Source organism: Ambystoma mexicanum, chromosome 4q (assembly GCF_040938575.1).
Source record: "Ambystoma mexicanum isolate Mex_15411 chromosome 4q, UKY_AmexF1_1, whole genome shotgun sequence".
Classification (NCBI taxonomy): domain Eukaryota; kingdom Metazoa; phylum Chordata; class Amphibia; order Caudata; family Ambystomatidae; genus Ambystoma; species Ambystoma mexicanum.
Genome location: NC_090928.1, coordinates 1000566355 through 1000589447, shown reverse-complemented (window position 1 = coordinate 1000589447; position 23093 = coordinate 1000566355). Strand labels below are relative to the sequence as shown.

The 23093-nt window shown below is 47.4% G+C and overlaps 1 protein-coding gene across 1 annotated transcript in view; it reads left to right on the top strand.

Moving 5' to 3' along the window:
- Positions 1–864: 864 nt before the first annotated feature.
- Positions 865–23093, top strand: part of LOC138468137 (spermatogenesis-associated protein 7-like) — a 1832011-nt gene continuing 1809782 nt past the window's right edge. Inside the window, exon 1 of the mRNA XM_069608567.1 lies at positions 865–1036. Coding sequence (XP_069464668.1) covers positions 1012–1036 — 25 coding nt within the window. The 5' untranslated portion in view covers positions 865–1011. The remainder of the gene's footprint in view (positions 1037–23093) is intronic.

Here is a 23093-nt window from a genome sequence, read left to right as displayed (position 1 = left end):
CCAAAATACAAGCTAATTCCAAACTGAAAAATCTAGTAACCCCACGGTACTTTCAGTGATTTAAGACATGAAATAAAAGAAGTTGTGTAATAAACAAAGATAGATATGTGTGCTCCTTCCCACTATCCCGTGCCGGTAGTTGCTGCATCGCCAAAGATGCGACATGGAGCAGCAGCAGTGTGGTGGGCTGGTGGTGTGCCGATCTAGCACTGAGCCGGGCCGCTGGTGTCGTGGCACCGCCGGGGCTGGCATTAGTGAGCCAAGAATCTTTGGGCCCTGGCACTTATTTTTTGACAAATTAAGCACTGGAGCTATGTAGATTATGCAAATGTTTAGATGCGGGACATGGAAATAGATGAGGCAATTGCCCGTCTTTGCCACCCCCTAGGGACACCTAGACTGCCAGAGCTGATTTTCGGATTGCCCTGGCAAAGTTACAGTCCTGTAGGTTAATCACACTGAAGTGGTTACAGTACTAGGATAACTTGTAAACGTAGTTTGTAACCATGAACATGGGTGCATTGCGTGTTGCCACCGAGCTAAACTTCTGAGCGCTTCCTGTGCACTGGATTATCTGTGCTGTATAATTGCTGAAATGTTTCTGCCAGAATGCATGGATTGAATTGCACATTTGCAGCACGAGGATCACCACTAACTGGATCGTGGTAACACGCGACGTTGCTGCTTCTGCCTTATGTCTGGCAGACAAGGCCCAAGATGTTGAAAGTAATGAGGAAAGGGCGGGGTTACCGGCGCACTCAGGCTGGCAAACAAGTGTTGTGAACTTCAAGCGACTACCTGCAGTGCAGGATCCAGTTACCGTTGTTATGGAGATAATAACCAAACTTTCACTTCGCTCGCAGAGCTTCTGTTTGGAATCTGACCTTTCCATGCGCCTCTGCTAGCTGCATTCGCGGATTCTCTGATCCTCGCCCCCTGGTCCACTCGGCCTGATCGGACTGTACTGCGGGCAGTGGGGGGGCGCCGATCCCGCGGAAGTTCACAGAAGCGATGAGCAAGAGACTAGCACCCAGAGGTAAGGCACGTAATTACGCACGTGAACGTGGAAAATTCGCAGATTGTTTTCTCTGGGGTGTGCTCGAGTCTCAGGTTACAATCAGCAGTGAATTCAATTCAGGGGTAGTGTGATTAGTTATTTAATCATCATGCAAACATTTTGAAAGGATTGCCCTTCGAAGCGAACCGTTGACATTTTGAAAATAGAGATACCAAAAAATGACAAAAGCTTGAGCTCGAAAATAACCAGGCATCGAAGGTATTATGATGGAACCGGTCCAACGAAATGTTTACAGTCTATGGGTGAAATGAATAACCCATTATGAGAAAAGCCTGAATGGAAAAAAAAACACCTTTCTTTAAATCTAACCAATTGTGCTTATTTCATTTTAATGATTGCCTTTTTTAACAAGTAAGCATGAGGTAAACGCCTTAAAAAGAGTTTTTTTTAAATGTGCCTTTTCCCATAATGGATTAAGGCAATTAAATGTATGTATTATTATTAATATTAATATTGTTATTATTATATAATTATATTAATACATAATTCAACTACTGCTTTTCAATATATATTCTTCATTTTAATTCACGTCTACCTTCAATTTTCTTCATGTTCTACATGAATTTGTAAAGGACAGGGACGTACATATACTTTGCATTTTACATTATCACTCAAAAAAATTTCATTGTGGCATTGCTCCTTTGTTTTTTTTGTTTCCTCATACTGGGTTTCTTCATTTTGTTTTCTTTGTTACCACATATTAGAGTACTTTTTATTGACATTTGTATTATCGGCCTATATACAATGCACGCCTTGCTGCAGTATAAGACCTTCCAATAAGTGGCGCTAGATGCAAATTGTGCTGCCAACGTGTAAAGTTTTTGCCACAAGTATTCTAATGTATGTTGACGTGCATGTGGATGTTTTGAAGTTTATGCACGCTTCTAAGGTATTCAGAGACACAACATTGTTATTGAAGTGGTTTTGATGTTTGATTTCGACCGTGACCAGTCATTGATTTTGAATATTGCTTTCTCAAACGCCTTTTGAGTGTTGGATAATAGGTGACAATCTAGTGCCACAGTTAGGCCAACACTATTGGCATAGGAGGCATAGGAGTCATGCGAGGAGGAAGAAGGATGTGAGGAGGAACATAGGGCCAGTGGGTGTCTGTTTACCCACCCATTGACAGTCCATGGCTGTGCCAATTCCTGTGGACATTTCCACACATTCCACACATTCCAAATGATGTGCTGTTGTGGAGCTGATATTGGTATTTGTTAGTATTCTTCTGAAAGGAATTGGCTTTTTTTGAGCTATAAAACAGCTCCTGTTTTCATAAAAATGCCTTAGCTAAGTGCCACCAGCAACTTGAGTGCTCAGCGTTGTGTTCCTACAAGTAGTTTAAACTTCAAAAACCTCCAATCTTAGTTTAATGGGACACACTGCTTGCTACTGTTTAAGAATAGCAGAAAATAAATTCATCAACTATAGAGAGTGCAAAACCAGACGCCTTTTTGACTAAGGAAGAAAACAGACTTGTACTCAATAGGGAGCATGTCATTCGCTCACCAAAATTCCTGTCTAAGGAGCCAATACTAAAGTAACAAGATAGAGATCAACATCAAAACTTACTGTATAAGAATCAACCTATGCGATAAACAGGGCTGACTAAGGAACATATAGCAAGCCATCGAGAGCAAGATCTAGCTCTTCGAGATTTACCTCCTTCTAAAGAATTAATAGACAGGTTGCACTTGGCTTTTATTGGAAAAACTGCCAATTTGGTCTCAATAGAGCAAGCGTCCTAGCACTATTAAATAGCATAGATTCTTTGAGAGATCTAGGTTCCAAGAACATAGAAAACATGTAATTGATTAATGATTTTACTTTAAATTGTGTGATTCAATATATCTGCTTGAAGTTTGTTGTTGAAAAGTTATTATCAGTTGCCACCCAGTTACTGCCATATGTATATGACTTAACTGATATTTCTAATTATTCCTGGAAACATGCTAACCTATTCAATTCCGACTGCCAATTGTCTGCAAATATTTTATTACATGATGTGAAAAACTCTTTTAATGTTGAAAATAATTTGTCGATTCAAACCTCGCGGATGCAAATTACTTGCTCCACCGAGACTGTGGCTAAGAGACAGGTGCAGTAATTGGAACCAAGAGGTACTGATAAATTGGAAGAAAAAAATTGGAGATAGTTGGCTAGATCCCTCTCCTCCAACCCAATGCTTAATGATTACAAATCTAAGGCAGGAGCTGATAGTCTCATTTGTATTATCTCATGGAATACAAGAGGTTCATCCCACCTATTCCAGAATGGAAGTTCCAATTTGCAAGCATTTGAAATTCTTATTCTGCAAGAGACATGGCTAATGGACTAACCTTTTTTAGATGGCTACTCTATTTTTCTTAACCTGGCGATTTAAGGTCCGATCGGGCACCCATCTGTGGGATTGCTGGTCGGTATTCACAATGGTTTAGGTATATCTGCAAAGACCTGGGTTTATCCCAACCCCTTTGTTCCAGCAATTGAGTTATTATGGGAAAAAAATACATTTCCTCACACAGAATTTTCATTAATTATCTATGTTTCTTGGAATCCGAAAACAAATTCTTGTGATATCCTGTTTGATTGTTATGTCGGTATCCTTGATAGCTGGCAAAACAAGTGCCAGTGCAATTCCATTACAATTTGTGGAGACCTTAATTGCAGTTGCCTCTCTCCAGAATTTTAAGTTCCAAAAATGAGGCTGTCAAAAGAGTGAAGGCTTGGTTGCTACTTATGGAAACATTGGGTTTCACATCTTTGAATGGTAACATCAAGGGTGATATCCCAGCAAACCATACGTGGATCTAGGAACACCAAAATGGGCTATTCAATTATATATTTGTAACTGAAGAGGTATTTCGGCAGTGTGATAACCTGAGCATTTGAGATACAAATGTTAGAGATCATGTGCCTTTAACACTAATACTAACTTGAGCACTATTCACCCAACAAGAATCGCTTATCCAGTAGATTTGGTAATAAAGGTAGAAACATGCTAGTCTGAAATAAACGTAACATTGCCAAATTTAACCATAAAATAGAAAAAGGAATTACAAATTTAAATATTGACATTTATTTCAAAAGTCATTCCTATGTGGAGATGCTAGTATTTCTTTATAATAAGATGCCAAACAATGGAAATTCAATTGCTCAGAGGAAACAGAGTTTTGATACAATAATCCAATTGAAAAAAGAGAATTGCATGCTAAATTACATGAGATAGCACCCCATGAAAATGTATGTAAAGTAAATGCCAGCAAATCCCTCAAAACAACAACATAAACATTGTATACACCAATATATGAAAAATCTAATTCAAAGAGACACTGAATCTATGCTAAGAGCTTTGCCCTGTCGAAACTCAGCCGATTTCTGGAGTTTGGTTAATGCAGATGAGATCAGGCAGATGGCTTTAGAATGCAATCCAATTCCAGAGTGTGTATGGGCAGAACATTATTGGACAATTACACTTTAAGAGTGAAAACACCTTTATGAATACACCCCTTGTAAAATGTTGCTCGCTGTCAAATCGTATCTAGGCGCAGGTATTATAGAAATAAATCAATGAGCAGGTGGCCGTTTTGAAAACTTACTAATTGGCCATAAACAGAATCCTTCTAACCGATTTAAAATGACTCCACAATCCTGAGGCAGAGAGTCTGACAGATAACCACCAGATCTCATTTGTTGTTGCCGCCCTGACAGAAAATAAATAAACCATTTGATCGCACTGGCAGAGACATTTCCTATCTCCCTCGTCGATCAATAAGAAGTCAAAAAGCGTAGTGCTTGAAGTATAGTCTCGCAGTGTACTGATATTTTTAATTTGATTAACAAAAGTAAAGACTCACAAGCACCAGCATGTCATGGGTTATTGAATGCGACTTTGAAATGTATTCCCTCGTTTTGGATCCGCATTCTCTCAGTAGCGTTTAGGCAAATATTTCCAACAAGACTAATACCAAGCTCGTGGAGCTCTTCTCTGGTGGTCCCTATATTTAAAAATGGAGTACAAACTAATCCCTAATATTATAGACCTATTGCCCTTTTGGATGTGCCAATCAAGTACTTTGCATCATTAATTGAGAGAGAACTAATCACTTTGTTCAAAGGCTGCTGGGCGACTCAACAAATATCAGTCGGTTTTGTAAAGGGCACAGGAACGCCACTAAATAGCTTCATCCTAAATGTACTAAAAGAAAGAGTTATCTGTAAAAATAATTCTATCTATGTAGCCTTTGTTGACTATGCAATGGCTTCCAATAGTATGAATTGAGATCTACTATGGCAGAAACCTTTTATATAGGGCTGCCCCATGCACCTCTTGAATATGATTATGTCCCATTAGTCCAATGCATCAGTAAGAATACCATTGAATAAGCACGGATTTTTAACTCCAGCAATAAAAATAAACGGCTAGCAGAAACAAGGGTGCGTTTTAGCCCCCCTTTTATTCAATATTTTTATTTCTTGGATGATCTCATTTTGAACTTAGATTAAACTAAGATCTTTTTTATTAAAGTCGGGAGGAAGTCTCCTTAGCAGAATTTGAAATGGCACTTAAACATGTTAATTTCGAAAGGGATTTTTCTTTCAACTATTTTTGTTCCTTTTTATACAATGGTTCTAACACTGAAAATTTTTCTAAGATATTGAAACAAAAAATCATCAAGTTGGCCTTGCAAGCCGCCATTATTAACAACAAATATGGTTGCTCTCCTTTCTTGCCTGTTTTAAAGTGGTACAATTCTCACCTACAGGGCGGAGACGATATTTACCTTGGCTTCCTTACCGTGGACCCACCTTGAAGGTGCCTTTTGCACTTACCTTTTGGAATTCAGAATTGTGTAATCTAGTATGAAATGGCACTACTTTCGTTAGAAACAATTGTTGAATGGAAATTGACATGGCACACGAGGAGACACTTTGGTTGACGTTGTGAGATTTAGCCATAAAAAAGAAAGATGAAACTTTTAACAAATGGGCGGATACTTGTCAAAATATTCTGAATTCAATTGGAACCTCTCAAGAATTAATGATAGGAAACCCTAATTATGTTAGCTTCCTCAATTTAATTTTCCCTAATTAATTGACCATTGATTTTTACAAAGGAAAGGTATTGTGGGATAATACGTAATTAGGTTTTAGCAATTTTTCATAGTTGATTGTGATGCATTAGTTTTAATAAAGATACTTAAGGAATGAACAGATCCTTAATATTAATGTTCCTTTTTTATTTTTTGAATATAGCATAATATAAAAATAGGATATAGGATAGGAATAGGATTGTGCATATTACTTTGAAGGACTTTATTTTTAATTTGTGTATTCATTGTTTAATGTTTTTAATGTCGACGTGCCTGGCTGTTTTAAAGTTTATATATGTTTCCACGGTATTTAGAGACACAGCATTGCAACTGTCATGGTTTTGATGTTTGATTTTGAATCGTGACCAGCCATCCATTTTGAATATTGCCTTCTAAAATGCTTTTTAGTTTTGGATATTAGGTGACAATCTAGTGCCACATATAGGCCAACACTATTGACATAGGAGTAATGCTAGCAGGAAGAAGAACGTGAGGAGGAACACAGAGCTAGATCTGTAATGTAGTAACAGCACACTATATGCTATTGTGGAAATGCTATTATGTTTAAGTAATCTTCTACAAGGTAATGGCTTATTTGAGCTATACAACAGCTCCTGGTGTAATAGAAATGTCTTAAATAAGGGCCTTCAGCCACTTGAGTGATCAGCAATGTCTTCCTACAAATAGTTTAAACTTCAAAAACCTCCCATGTTAGTTTAATGGGATACACTGCTTACTACTGTTTAACGATATAGTACTGATCATGCATCAGGATCTGGGGAAACCAGGTTGATGTTTTCTTCTAGCACATAACAGATCTATTTTCAATAGGCCAGTGCAGTTTTTTCAGCACAACTCACTGCATGACTGTGAAAGATTGCCATCTGGCAAGTATGTAAAAGCCCTTACATTTTTTGATTTGGATTAATAATAGATTGATGCAGGTAATCCATCTCAGAAAGGGTTTTCTGCTATCCAGACCCACCTTTCATTAAATGCAATGCAATAAGCATAGTTTACACAAATGCCCTGCGGCATCATTGTCCTGATCTGAAGCCCCTGATATTTAGAGGCACAGAGAAGGTACGGAGGTCACAGTTTCCCTGTTTTACAGCTGCCGTGGCAGCAAAGTCACTGCAGTGTGGAGGCTGCAATTAAGGGGGTAATTCGTAGAATTTTGCGCACAAGTAGCACACGCGGCTGGCGCACAGTGTGCGCGTGCGAATGTCTGCGCCAGTCGCGTGCGCTAAAATCGATTTCTGCACACAGCGTATTCATGGATTTTAGCCTCCAAAACCAGCCATGGCGCAGAGTGGCGCAGCGACCCTGCAGCAGCGCCAGTTACGCCGTCAAAAAGAACGCCCTTGCACAAGGAAAAGCCATCAAAATCCCCAATCCAGCACAAAGGACTGCGCTAACCCTGGACAAGGTTGCCAAACAGCAAACGCCAAGAGGGGAACATGTATTACGGGGTTTGCGGGAAGTTTCACACGGGAAAGGGCCTGTGCGAGTGGGTTACGTGTATAACTGGGGTTCGCGGGAAGTTTCACACGCGATTAGAGTAGGGTACGTGTATTACGGGGGTTCGCGGGAAGTCTCAAACGCGATTGGATCCGGGTACGTGTACTTCGGGGGTGCGCGGGAAGTTTCACAAGCGAAAGGGCCTGTGCGAGTGGGGTATGTGTATAACTGAGTTTGCGGGAAGTTTCACACGCGGTAGGCCCTGTGCGAGCAGGGTACGTGTATTACTGGGGTTCGCGTGAAGTTTTACACGCGAAAGGCCCCTGTGCAACTGGGGTATGTGTATTCCTGGGGTTCGCGTGAAGTTTTACACGCGAAAGGGCAACACCCGTGCGCAATACGTCACAGACGCGCTTATGTGCTAAGGGCCTTTGGTGCAATGAAATCGGGTACGTGTGCTGACCCGCTTATACGCTAAGGGCCTTTCCTCGAATTACACGCTGACGTGCAATTTTTTCACATGTCAAATCACTCCGTATCAAGCTGTCCACGCATACACACACGGAAGACCACGTTCCTGCCCTGAAGGCCATTTTCCTGCCCCCCAGAGCCCCGAGCACGTTCCCACCTGCCATCTGCTGCTGCCTGACTGTCTGCTGCCCACGTGCCCTGCTATTTGGTGCCTGCACATCAGCCATCTGCAGGGGTCCAGTTGCTGTGTCCACCCCTGCTGGAACAGAAGAAACCCGACTGGGATACCATCGCTCCACAGCCCAGCCCCAGGACCCAGTTGCCCACCCACTCCTGCCTCTGGGGTTGCCATGTCGGGCACATCTCCATCTGGCACCACTGGCAACCCCCAGCCAGAGAGGCAGAGGGCCACCAGCTTCACTGCAACCGAAGTTGGTGTCCTGGTGGAGAATGTCCTGGGGCATCATACCTCTTCGGAACATCACGCGCCAACAAGGAAGGACGGGAGAGGATCTGGGACAACGTAGTGGTTGGCATCAACGCGGAGGGGGTGGCAACCCGCGACATCAAGAACGTCAAAAAGCGCTGGGAGGACTTCAGGTCCAGGACCCTCCACAAGGCCCGGCACCTCGCGGAAGGGGCAACAACCCGAGCACGCATGAGTAACATCCAGGTGAGGGTCCTGGAACGCGTAGGCCCAGCACTCCATGCCCAGATCCTTCGGAGGCAGACCTGTCTGGAGTTGAGCGGTAAGTGGGCAAGCATTGCTGTGTGAGACAGGGCATGTTGCAGTGTGCTGGTAGTCTGATGCTTGCCTGTATGTGTGACATAGGCCATGTATGGATGTGTGTGTGCAGGGACATCATGGTCATGCATGTGAGACCAGTTATGTGTGAACCACATGGTTGGTGCATGTGTTTTAATGCAACATGGGGAGCTCTATGCGGAATGCACACATGAAAGCATGGCTGTCTCTGTTCCTGGACGTGAAGGGGGGGTGAGGAATGGGTGTTGATGTCATGTGCATGTATGGTGCACATGTGTGTGTGTGTGCCTGAGAAGTGTGTGTGTGACTTTGAAACGCCATGGATGCATGTGACTTTGAAGGCAACATCTTGGTTTACAGGGGCCCTTCTACATGGATGTTGATGTTGATTGTAGGCGCCAGGACTGTTTCTGCATGTGTGTTGTGTGCATTCACCCATGTGTTGTGGAATGACAGGATGGAAGTGACATTTGGCAATGCCACTCATGTGTTATTGCTTCCTGTCTAGGGTTTTTTGTACCGTACCCTGATGCTTGTGTTCTATGTCTCGCTCTACGGAGCGTCAAGTGAAGAAGAGGGCGGAGACGGCGCTGTGGAGCCAAGCGGCGGGGTTGCCTCCACTGGGCGGTGACGCAAGGCCCAGCCACCCTCACAGGAATTACCATCATCCGGGAGCGAGGGGGCTGGTGCTGCATCTGCCACAACAGCTGTGGCGGAAGGGCCGGGTGAGCCCCCACAGGGGCTTCCAATGGCGGAAGACGGTGTGGAGACATCCAGGTTGGTGGTCTCCACAGAGAAGGAGGACCCTGCTACTGAGCCGCACATGGGGCCTGGTGGGGGTAGTACCACTGGTGCAAGTGTTGCAGTCCAGGGCCAGGGTCAGGAGGCAGCACAGGTCACCACAGAGGGGCCTGTGCATGTCGCTGTCCCTGACCCTGTGACTGCACCACCATGCACCAGCAGGGAGGCCCCATCCCAGGCCCGTCCGCAGGTAGGGGAGAGTGCCATGTCATCTGCCTCTCCACTACCTGTGGACGAAGGGTCCCATGAACGTATGGGCTCCGTCCTGGTTAGTGTCGCGTTGCGCACGCGTGTCATTCGTGATGACGTTCCTTCTCCCCGGGCGGAGAACGCACGCCATCACGGAGAGCAGCGTTGTGACGTGGCACTGCTGGGAGGGGCCCTGGTTGGTGGGTTCCTACATGTGTCGCGCACTCTGGCGAATCTCTCCTCCTCTGTGGAGACTATGCGCCAGTCGTTCTCCACACCGTCTTCCGGCCCAGATTCCACCAGCGCTCCCTGTGGACCTGGCCCGACCAACACAGCCAGCTTGGTGGAGTTCACATCCCTGCCACAGTCGGGAGTCGGCGGCCCAGCAGGGGTGGACACCACAACTGGAGACCAGCTGATGGAGGATGTGCAGGCACCATCAGACACAGCACATGGACAGCAGCAGCAGGAGCAGGCTCTAGGTGGGAGCAATGATGGCTCGGGGCCATCAACATTGGAGGGGCAGGCATCGGCCAGAGGGCAGGAGGACCCAGGAATGGAAGTGTCTTCCGTGTGGCACCGGTTGGGCCAGCAGGTAAGTACAGAGCGGCGGCGGGCGGAAGATGCGTGGCTCACCATGGTCAGGACAGAGTTCTCCATGCATCGGGCTTTGAGGCGGGCAGAGTGCCTCGAGGCAACTCGCAGGGAGTTGGAACAGGCCATGAGTGCGCCTCCCTGCGAGACCTCGGGGCCAGGACAGAGGCCCACCTCCGGCAAATAGACATGGAGTTCGATGATGCCCTGGCCTGGGACACCACAGAGTGAGCCGAGCCGCTGGACTTGCCCGCCGCCATTGTATATAGTTAGATAGTGTTAGGTTTCCTTTCATTTTTTCTTTATTTTGGTTGCGCTTGGACAATGCACCACGTTTTTGTATATAGTTTTTATTAGGTAGTATTTTTGATAGGTTTCATTTCATCAGTTGGGCTCATGGACCCTGGATTGTTCATCTGTACATAGTTCACCATTAGATTGTTCTCTTTTTTTTTATTTTCACCATGGAGCAATGGTTTTCACTTTCTTTTTTCCCCTTGGATTTGCTTTGTTGGACTGTGACTTTGGACACCATTTCTTTTGGATTTCTTTGGATTATGATTTCTTGTTTTTTATTCTTTTACAGACATGCAGCTTTTCTTTTATTATTCCCATTGTTGTGTGTTGGATTTTGATTACATTCATGTTGTGTTTAATACATTTTTTTCTTCATACTTCGATGTGTGGTATTATCTCATTGGTTTCATGCATATCATGATATGGGTTTTCACATTCACTTGCAACAATTGTGTGTGTGTGACGGACATGTGTTCATTTACATACTTGCCATTGGGGTTGTATCATGTAATTGCCTTTTCTATGTGGGTGAATGCAATACTTGGTTGGGTCTTTGGGCATGATTGAGGATTGTCATGACCTGGGGGCAGGGGGACATGAGTGGGACATGAATGGGGGCATGCTGGCAGGTGCCCTGCACTGCTGGGGGGTGGGGGTGCAGGGGGACATGAGTGGGACATGAGTGGGGGCCTGCTGGCAGGTGCCCTGCACTGCTGTGGGGTGGGGGTGCAGGGAAACATGAGTGGGGGCCTGCTGGCAGGTGTGCTGCACTGCTGGGGGGTGGGGGTGCAGGGGGACATGGGTGGGGCATGAGTGGAGGCCTGCTGGCAGGTACCCTGCACCACTGCGGGGTGTGGGTGCAAGGGGACATGAGTGGGGGCCTGCTGGCTGGTGCCCTGCACTGCTGGGGGGTGGGGGTGCAGCGGGACATGAGTGGGGGCCTGCTGGCAAGTGCCCTGCACTGCTGGGGGGTTGGGGTGCAGGGGGACATGAGTGGGACATGAGTGGGGGCCTGCTGGCAGGTGCCCTGCATTGCTGGGGGATGGGGGTGCAAGGGGACATGAGTCGGGGCCTGCTGGCAGGTGCCCTGCACTGCTGGGGGGTGGGGGTGCAGGGGGACATGAGTGGGGGCCTGCTGGCAGGTGCCCTGCACTGCTGGGGGGTGGGGGTGCAGGGGGACATGAGTGGGACATGAGTGGGCGCCTGCTGGCAGGTGCCCTGCACTGCTGGGGGTGGGGGTGCAAGGGGACATGAGTGGGGGCCTGCTGGCAGGTGCCCTGCACTGCTGGGGGGTAGGGGTGTAGGGGGACATGAGCAGGGGCCTGCAGGCACCCACTCATGTCCCACTCATGTCCCCCCTACACGAAATAAAGATGCACAGTCATGGCGCACTTCTACACCAAAAAATACCACATCACGCCACCCCATTCTTGAGACGCAATGATTTCCCAATCCACCCCACACTGACATGCCTATCTCAAGACACAACCCAAAACTCAACTATATACATCAACACATGGCCATCACACACATACACTGGTTGGCATTGCCTGTGTAAACCCACAATTTCACATGCATCAACCCAATGAGCAAATCACACACATGGAACTAAAAAATGAAAATGTATTATGTGCATAAATAAATAAATGAAATGAAAGCATACCAAAATATCAAACATGACATGAAAAGCATGTGAAAAAGATGAAAGAATGAAAATGATAAGCAATGCAAAAAAATTTGAAAGAAAAACAGTCCATACTCTCCCTCCACCAACGCAAATCCAAAAAAAGGTAAAAAAAGATATCCATTGTTTCATGTTCATAATGATGAATAAAAACGCGAAAGCAATCCATAGTCCAACTATTTACAATACATTGTCCTAAAAAAAAAACATCACTCCATGTCCATAATGAAAAAAAAATCCAAATGAATCCATGATGTAACTATATACAATCCATTGTCCAAAATAAAAATCCATTAATCCATGTGCAAAAATCCCAAAAAAAAATCAATCCATTGTCCAACGATGTAAAGGGTCCATGAGCCCAACTAAACAAATGAAACCTACCTAAGAAACTACCTAAAAATATAACTATATACAAATGTGTGTGGCATTGTCCATTGACCACAAATAAAAGGAAAACGAAAAGGAAACCTAACTCTAAAAACTATTTACAATGGCAGCGGGCTAGTCCGACGGCTGACTTTTGGATATCCCGGGCCAGGGCATCATCGAACTGCTGCTCAATGTCCTGGAGGAGGGCCTCTGTCCTGGCCCCGAGGTCTCGCAGGGAGGCACTCATGGCCTGTTCCAACTCCCTGCGAGTTGCCTCGAGGCACTCTGCCCGCCTCAGGGCCCTTCGCATGGATTTCTCTGCCCTGACCATCGTGAGCCGTGCCTCTTCTGCCTGCTGCCACTCCGCATCTATAGCATGGCCTAACCGCTGGCACACAGAAGAAACTTCCAGTCCTGGGTCCTCCTGCCCTCTGGCCGATGCCTGCCCCTCCGATGACGAAGACCCCGAGCCATCATGGCTCCCACCTTGTTGCTGCTGCTGCTGGGCCTCTGCCTGTGCACTGGCTCTTGCTGCCTGCACATCCTCCTCCGGCTGGGGTGCAGTTGTTGATGTGGCCACCCCTGCTGGACGTCCAACTCCCAATTGTGGCAGGGATGTGTCCTCCACCAGCCTGGCCGCAGGGTCAGAGGCAGCTCCACAGGGTACCCAGGTGATACATGGGTGGGAAGATGGCATGGAGTACGACTGGCGCATAGGGGGTTCAGTTGAGGAGGGGGTCGGAACACAGGTCCAGCAAACGGAGGAATCCGGCCCTGGTGAGCTGTCCTAGTAGGTCAACGCGGTCAATGAGCCATTCGAGATGACGTGCAGTCTCCTCATGAAAAGACTGCAGGTCACCTCGCATGGCCCGTTGACGCAACGCCACCCCACCCAGGACAGGCTCAACCGGGTCCTGGATAGCCACGTCCGCAGGGAGAGGAAGGCCAGTTGTTGTAAGCGGATCCCCTCCCTGAAAACGGGTCTGGACGTAGGCATCCCTGCTGGTGCGGGATGATGCAGTCACAGGATTGGGGACAGGATTACACACATGCACCTCTGCGGTGGCCTGTGCTGCCTCCTTTCCCTGCCCCTGCACTGCACCACTAGCACCAGTGGAATCCCCACCTTCAGACCCTGTGTCTGTCCCTTGCACGGCCTCCTCCTCCACCAAACCCCCCACCAACCTGGATGACTCCGTGCCATCTTCCTCCGTCGGACCCTGTGGGGTCTCAGCTGCCCCTTCTGCTGCCGAGGAGTCCAACTCCGACCTCCGCCTCTTGGACCTTCCCTCAGCAGCTGCGGCCTGGGACGCAGCACCGGTTTCCTCACTCCCCGACAAGATGACAACCTGGGAGGGGAGCCGGGCCCTGCGTCTCCGGCTGGCGGGATGATCCCTGCCGCTGTGCTCCACAGCACCCTCTACGCCCTCTTCTTCAGTTGACGCTGCAGACAGGGAGAGATAAAACACAGGCATTAGGGCACTGTACAATGGACTGATACACACATGACAGTTGCACACGAGTGGCATTGTTTAACTACAGACACGGCATCACACTCCACGACACACATGTCATTTTAACTCACACACATGAACATTTCAACAGCAATATTGTACCAGGCAGCACCATCCATACACATACAACAGCATGAACAGCCAAAGGTGAGCCTGACATCACATGAAACACAAGGAGTGCACTAGACATGCACACACGCCACCACACTTACATGCATGTCTACATCTCCTCCAACTATTGCAGTGATCAGATCGCCATACATGTCACATCTGCCATTCATCCTTCTACATATCAGTGTCACGTGCATCCATGTTGCATCACAGTTGCACACTTGTCAGATACAAATACACACAGTGCAGATACATGCATTATGATCCACCATCCATGCCACAACCATGCCAATGTACATACACAGAAATTCAAAAATGTGTGCTCCCACACCGGCATTTGCCCAGCATGCTTACCAACACATACACCATCAATGTGTCTTACAACTGAGAGGACTCACATGTGGCAGCCTCACACCCATGTTCATGCACATCCCTACATGGCCCTACATAAACACATGTGCAATCTGCACACTACTGGCACACCACGACACACACAGCGTACTATCAACATGCATGTACACTTACCGCTCGACTCCAGACGGGTCTGCCTCTCAAGGATATGGACATAGAGCGCTGGGCATATGCGTTCCAGGACCCTCATTTGATGGTTCGACAGCTGGCCCTGGTGCGCCTTGGCATCCGCTGCCTTAGCGAGGCGCCAGGCCTTGTTGAGGGTCCTGGACCTGAAGTCCTCCCAGCGCTTCGTGACATGATGTAAGACACGGACTGCCACCCCCTCCGCGTTGATGGCAGTCACGATGTCCATCCAGATCCTGGTCCGTCCTTCATTGTCGGCGCGCAAACTTCCAAAGAGGGCATCATACTGCCCTAGGACTTGCTCCACCAGGACACCAACTTCGGTGGCAGTGAAGCTGGTGGCCCTCTGCCTCTCTAGCTGGGGGTTGCCAGTGCTGCCAGATGGGGTTGTGCTGGACATGGCAACCCCAGAGGCAGGAGTGGGTGGGCAACTGGGTCCTGGAGCTGGGCTGTGGAACGATGGAATCCCAGTTGGGAGTCTTCGGTTCCAGCAGGGGTGGTCACAGCAACTACACCCCTGGCTGACGTGCAGGCAGCAAATGGCACGGCACGTGGGCATCAGGAAGTCAGGCAGCAGCAGATGGCAGGTGGGAGCGTTCTCGGGGCAGTAATTCGGCCTTCTGGGGAGGAGCGTGGTCTTCTGTGTGTTTTCGCGTGGCTAGCTTGATACGGAGTGATTTGGCACGTGAAAAAATTGGACATCAGCGTGTAATTTGAGGAAAGGGCCTTAGCGCGTAAGCGCGTCAGCACACGCAGGCGATTTCATTGGACCAAAGGCCCTTAGCGCGTAAGAGCGTAAATTACATTACGCACGCGGGCATGTCCCTCATAGCACGTGATGGCAGCGCACACGTGGAAAAACTGCACGTACGAGTGTCATTGCCTTAGCGCGTAAGCGCGTAAATTACAGTACACACGCGGGCGTTTCCCTCATAGCACGTGATGACAGAGCACTGTGGGATGTTTTTACCCATGCATCCAAGCCCTGCTACAATGGCAATGCTGATTGCCAAAAGCAACCCAGAGCTGTTGTTCATTTTAATGTCAAGAATTTGTTAAAATCATGGGCACAAAACCACTCAAAGATTCAACCTTCTTGTGGGGGGTTCCACATCACCACTCTACTGTAAGGATGCCCATCAAAACAATAGCAAAATTCTCCTGTTAAATTCAAGACAACTCCAAAAAATGGGTGCAGTACCGGCTTTGGACACAAGCCGGCGCTAGCGGTCTAAACTCTGACAGGAGTGAAGCCTGGCTTAAAGAGAGTGAATTCTGCCCGGCAACAACCCCCGACAGGAGTTGGAACTTGATCAAACTGCATTCCCAGGCCTGACTGCCTCCTGCTTCCCCACCAAAAGGAGATGACACCTGTGCACCTGCAGAGGTCAGAGACACAGAACAATGCACTGTCCTGGGCTCAGGCAAATGTTATATTGGGGGGGGTCGTAAAATAGCTTCCTCTTGGGAGAAGTGGGAGGAGAAGTGCCTCTGGGAGCCACCTGAGCTGGAGGCGGGGACAGACAGAAGCTTCCCCCATGTGCTTTGGAACCTAAACCACACCCATCTGGGCCAGAGCATAATTAAAAAAAGATGGATAATTCATAGTACGGACTTGTCAGAATTATATAAGTAATATCATTATTTTTGGGATTTTTCCGTGCACATTTTAAGAGGTGTTAGGACCCTGTGGTGTATTCTGGGGGGTTGCTAGCGGAAAATAGGGTCTTACTCCAAATGTCTGAACGTTAAAAATCTGACATTTCATCAATTAATGTACATACTCCTTGCACATATTTGTGTAATTTTTGGTAAATGTCCGATATTGGTAAACCGACCAAAAAGCGCAAAATGTTGTCATTTCTGAATCCCAGCTCGCAGGAACATGGGGCTTGAACAGAGACCTGTCTTAATTCATCGGTAATATGTACATGTAAAGTCAGCCACTTGTGTATCTGGGAAATATGTATTTGAGTCAGAAATAGATTTGTGTGCAATTTGACAAGGGGAGGATCCTCTGACCCATAAACAGACCTCATCATGATGACAATCCATTTCCTTCCCCCAATCATGGGAGAGGGGAGAATTGGGCCAATGACAAGTAGAGAGGGGCAGGCTCAGTGATGCCACGCACACACCCACTTTCTAAACACATAAAAGCAGACAGTGCAGGACAGGTAGGGACATTCACTTTCCACTTTCTTGCGGGACGCTTTGCCGGGAGACTCCAGACTTCAAATCCATCAACCTCCAGAGACCAGAGATCCAGAGAGACCAGAGATCCAGAGAGACCAGAGATCCAGTGAGACCAGAACTGTGCAGTGTTGTGATCAGACCCGGTGCTTGACAGACCCAGAGAGCAGAGCTGACCCAGATAGCCGGGACTTCAGAACCACCCGCCGGAAGTCCTGTCCAACCTGACCAGAACTTGACGGCTTATTTCAAAAATATAGTGTGAGTACTCACTGTGCAAAACCAATCTCTTAGTTTAAAATAATCTAATCCAAACTATTTTAGCCTATTGGAACTGCCTCCTAGAATCGTGTCATTCTGTCATCTTTAAAACTGAAAACTGTCATCTGTCATTCTGAGCTTTAAAATTTCAAATCCGAAAAACTACCTTGACTAAATCGGCCGTATCTCCGGAACCGTTTGTGCTAGGAGTGAGTTTTAACTGTCATCTTAAAGCTAAAATTCTAAGCTTTCCAACCGACTTCCTACTACTTATAGTGCCTCCGCAATCACGCTCGACGCACGCGATTAAATTTGCCGCGATTTGACATTTTGCACAATTTCAGCCACGTGTAAAAATCAGCAGCTCCTTGCTTTCCTTTGCTAATATTCGTTTTAACCTGCTAGTTACTCATAGAACATTGCTTAAGTGAGCCTGAACTAATATAAACTAGATATCACCCACCCTGAACCTCTAGAGGGAATTAAAAGCATTTTTAGCACATTTCTCACTTCATTGTCATCACATTCAAAGCATTTTGGGGCCTGTGTTTCAAACTTCTACCTGTTTTCCTCTAAGCTTGCTGGGGGGGAACTGAATTTCGTATTGTATTTGATTGCATTCCTGAGAACTGTGTGCTCCTCCTTTTCATCTCCTTACATTGCATAGGGGGGGTGGGAATTGCCAGAGAAAAAGTGATTATATTATCTTTTGCTAAAATCATATCAAGTTATTTCTGTACTGCATCTCATTCCTCATTGTTTTTCCCTTGAAACCATAAAAGTATTTTTGCTGCCTTATCCATCCTATACCAACTCCTCATTGATTGTAAAGAAGTGTGCTAGTGTCAGATTACGCATTGTTGATCAACATCATATTCATAAGTGTGATATCAATTATTAATTTATTATAAAAGTGTGATATATATATATATTGTTTATTTTTTTCAAATAAACCTTTTAAATTTGCAAGACAAGCCTACTTCTTGGCTCAGTGGAGTCAAGGGGGATTCTAAGAGAGGGGCGTTATACAAGGGATCATGATCCAGATTATAACTTGCCATACAAATATATAAATAAGGGCTTCCCTTGGGCATCCCAGACAAGGCATGGACTTAGTGGGATTGCTTGATTGGAGTTACTTACAAAGTGGGGGCTCGTCCAGGATCTTCTGGATTAGATTTACCATATGTGCAGCTTAATACAGTGTGCCAACTGACCGCATACACATATCCGGTTAGATCACCACGCTGTTTTACACTGTGAAAGCACTCCTCAAAGGAACACTCTAAGGAAATGGTCTGTTTTGCAAAATAAAATACAAACTCTGTAAGTCAGGAAGGAACTCAAATCTCCAGAATGACGACACTGGTAGACATCAAAATAGCTAGAGAGCACTTCTTACATAAGCTATTTGTGAGAGGTGAGTGGACTCATCAGGACCAAACGGTCTGGTTGCAGGCAATCGCGCAGCAGGTCACTGAAACAGGGTCAGATATATGGAGAGATCAGGGTCCATTACATGTGGCCCTGAGTGAACTATATATGGCCCATAAGGCCAAAGATGAACACGACAAGATGGTTAGGATAGCGGCATATTTGTATCTATATATGGGAGCCATGCAGGATAAATGTGCTGAAGGCCAAGATCTGGCAAATAGGCAACAGCTGGCGTTAGAAAAGGCCCAATCTGACCTGGTCTCTTCTGAGCAGAGGCTGCTCAGGAGCCAGGAGTCAGAAAATGAGAGTAGACAGTACATCATTAAAATGAAGGAGGATATGGATATCCTGCAACAGGAAAAGGCTGGCCAGGATACCAGAATTCTGGCTTTGCAGAAAGAGCACCAAGACAGTTTGGACTCCTTACTGCAGTGCCAGAAAAAGCTGCAACAGATAGATTTCAACAGGGCATGCACAAAGCAGGTAGCCACCCTGCAAAGCCAATTGGATAGAGAAAAAGAAGAGAGTCATAAACTGATTCTGAAAGATCTGGACACCCAGACATAATTTCAGGAAGAGCGCCAGAAAGCTGGTGCCTTTCAAAGGCAGAGGGACGACCTGGCGGCACAGATGCAGGCTCTTAGTCAGGAAAGGGACACCTTAGGCCAGGAAGTCTGCCAATTAAAAGAAAAAATTGAAGAAAATCACCTGGCCCTCCAGGGGCTGGGTGACCCCCAAAAAGAGCATCACGACTTGCTAGAGCCCATCAGGAGGGTGGAGGAGGCTCTGGCAAGAAAGGAGCAGGCCAGTAGGGATGGGACTCAGGAGGTAACCCTGCTGCAGCAGAAACTGGCCCAGTACTCCAGGACCAATCAGGACGCACAGAGAGAAAATGAGGCTCTCTGTCAGCACAATGATAGGCTCCAGCAATAGGTAGCGATGCAGGAGAGACTGATAGAGTCTAGTAAGGCCTTAACTGAGGAACTGAAGGCGCAGGCTCTTGCATTGCAACAGGGAGCAGGGGCTGACAGAGATGAAGTTTGCTGGGAAAGGGAAACGCCTGAGCATAACCTCAGGAGCCCTAGTACCGGAGGCCTTCATCTCTCTCAGTCCCTGGACTCTGCCACCCCCATGTCCCCTGGCGCACATGAGCACAGGGCCACAGGGATGGCAGATTACTATCCAGCCAAAAGTATGGGGCTCATAGGCCAGTACCACCCAGGAATGGAGGGGCGGGCATCCGGGTATGGGCACCCAAGCACAGTGGAATTTAGTGGGGAACCCCAGGAGAGTAGGCCCATTAAGGGCATCCTGAAAACCCCTGCCCAGTTAGGTCAGTGGGGGGGTACCCATCAAATCCTGGCAGCAAGGAGGGATCTGAAGACTCTTCTGAGCATTACAGGACACAGGAGACCAGGTCCCCACATTCTACCAGCCATTCCCAGGCTCTCAGAATCCGGGAAAACCTGGAAGATCAGACGGGCACCTCTGGGAGCAGTGCTTCGGAGTCAGAGGATGAATGGACCAGGGTTACCCGAACCAAAAAGGCCAATAAGGCAAAAAGGGCCTTGCTTAAGGACCCATTGAAACAAATAAAGGCAATAAGGAGTGTCATCACGCCTTATCATAAGAACGCCAAGTATTCTGTTTGGGAACACTTGGAGCTCTATGAGCAAATTATGGAGACTTTCCCTTTGAAGGACAGCAGTAGCTGCATCCAGTACGTCAAATGGACATTCTCCCCAGAATACTCCAGTTTCTTTGCAGGGCTAGAGGACCAAAACCATCAAGATGGTCCGCATATAGGGCGGCCATCTTGAAACATTTTTCTGTTCATAGAAATCCTCAAGAGGCTCGCAAGGCAGCCTACAATTTGCAATGTGGGGAGGATCAGGCCCCACAAGAATTCGTACAAGAATTGAAGCATGCCTTTGCGCAGACCACCAGAAGGGTGCGCACGGACAACAGAGAATTTGTCAATACTTTTTTCCATGCCTTGCCCAAATACATCATGACCCAGCTAGTGAGAGATTGTCACGAGAAGAGGTCACTAGAATGGGTCATTGAGCAAGCCACCTGGATCTCTGAGGTGCAGAAGCCCATAGAAAATAAAAGTAATGCGCAGAAAAACCCCAAAACCAACAGCACCCCTGCTGCTGCCAAGGTGGCAGAGGTAAAGGTTGCCCCCATTTTAGATTTGGAGATGGGGGGGCCTAAAAACCTGCCTGCACCAAATAATTCACAGGCCAGAGGGCCCTCGGGCCAGTCACAGACAGGGAGTCGAGGAGGTAGTCCCACAAATGGGGTCCCCACGCTCCCCTGATTATGTAAGTCCCTTCTACAAGGGAAACAGACCCATCCTGGGTTATGTGTGGACTCCTCCAGCCCAAGGAGGGGATCCAGCCAAGCACCTGACCCAGGGAACTTCCCTCCCAACTTCCCACAGGAGGGCAGAAATTCCCCAAACACTGAGCAGAACTTTTTCCCAGGTATCAACCCAATTTCCAACCCCAAAACCATCCATCCTTCTTTCCCCAATTCCCTGAGCCCAGACAACCTAATCCAGGAGAGGGGAGGTCAAGGGTGGAGGGGTACCAAAATCTTCCCAATCCGGGGTATTACCAGAGAAGGGATAGCTACCCTTCCCGGGATCAGCCGAGTGGAGAAAATAGAGCCCCGTATCAGCCTGAGCGGGTTTCACAACTTGAGCGCCAGGTCCAAAATATGGCACGAGATCTGGGTCACATACTGAGGGCTCAAAAGAACCCTGAAATGAGCATGCCACTGCAGAATGCTCCAAGCGCTGGGCCTGGTGCTCCAGAACAATGACGGGGCAGCACCCCGATAACCCACCGGTTCCCAGGGAGGAGGCACAAGGGGAAGAAGAGTGTAAATCCTTGGAGGAAGCTTCCTTCCCAACTTGTAAACAGCCCCTGGAAGACCAGGAACCGGAAACAAAATCTTCTGCCCCTGAAAGCCTGCCTCCCAAGGAGCAGAGGGGGGGTAGGAGAAACAAAGGACCCAAATAGACCCACTTTGTGGAGGAGGTACAGGTCTTCCAATTTGAGGGAGAGGGATCATCTGTCATGATCTCTGCTTCCAAAAGGTCAGGACTTACCCAACTCCCTTGGAAGCAGACCCATAACCCAGGTTCCAAGTGCCAACCAGTCCCAATTGGGACCTTTTGGACCCTGTCCTGGCGCCAGTGGCACCAGGCTCATAAATATGCCCAGTCCCAGAGCTGGAAGCGCCGGGCTCATAATGCTTGGGGGGACTTACCTGCAGCAGACCATGCTGCTTACTTACCTGCCAGTTGAGCCTCTAATCCTCTTCTGTTTGGGACTACTTTTCCTGTTGGGTGGGGCAGGAGCCACTCCCTAGGTTCAGAACACTGGAACTCTTCTGGAAAGCAGGAACTCTTTTCTTACCTAGGCGAGGCAGTGGAAGGAGTCACCTAAGCACTACAGGAGGCTATTTAAACCACACCCGATGGATGAATCTTGCTTTGCGTTATTCTGCATCCTCTGCAGCAGAACGCTCATCGTGTCTTCTGCATCTGATCCTGGGCCTAAGGGAAAAAGGCTTACCATCCTGAATCCAGTCTTCAGCAACACCTATAAAGACAAGAAAGAACAGGTTAGCATTACGGTCTTCGGTGACAGCGCTTCTCTTACCTGGTCCATCAGCTGTCACCAACGCCTCGCGCTGTATTCCGGCATCTGAAAGACAAAGGCTTACCTACTCTTCGCGTGCTCCGGAGGTCTTCGCACTGCATTCCGGCATCTGAAAGACAAAAGCTTACCAACTCTTCGCACGCTCCGGAGGCCTTCGGCGCTGCATCCCGCATCTGAAAGACAAAATAAGGTGCGTTTAAAGACATTGGGTAACTTTATTACTCACGTGCCATTACTCCTTCCCACGCCGAACCCAGTGGGTATTCCGGCACCCTTCAGCAGCTCCGAACTTGTACCTGCAAGATAAAAGGACAGTTAGTGCGCATCGTGAAGCAGGCAACAAGCGCTTACTTACGTGCTTCCAGACGCTTCTATTCCTCACACGGTTCCATCCTCAACTCACTTCAGCCCGTCATCCGCCATCGCCGGAACCCTGCAAAACAAGAGACATCATTACAAAAGACTTTTAAAGACATTTGAAATACTCGGAATTTACCGTTCGTGCAGTAAACGACGGACAGCGGTCCTCTGAGGTCAAGAGGCCTGCACCCTTATCC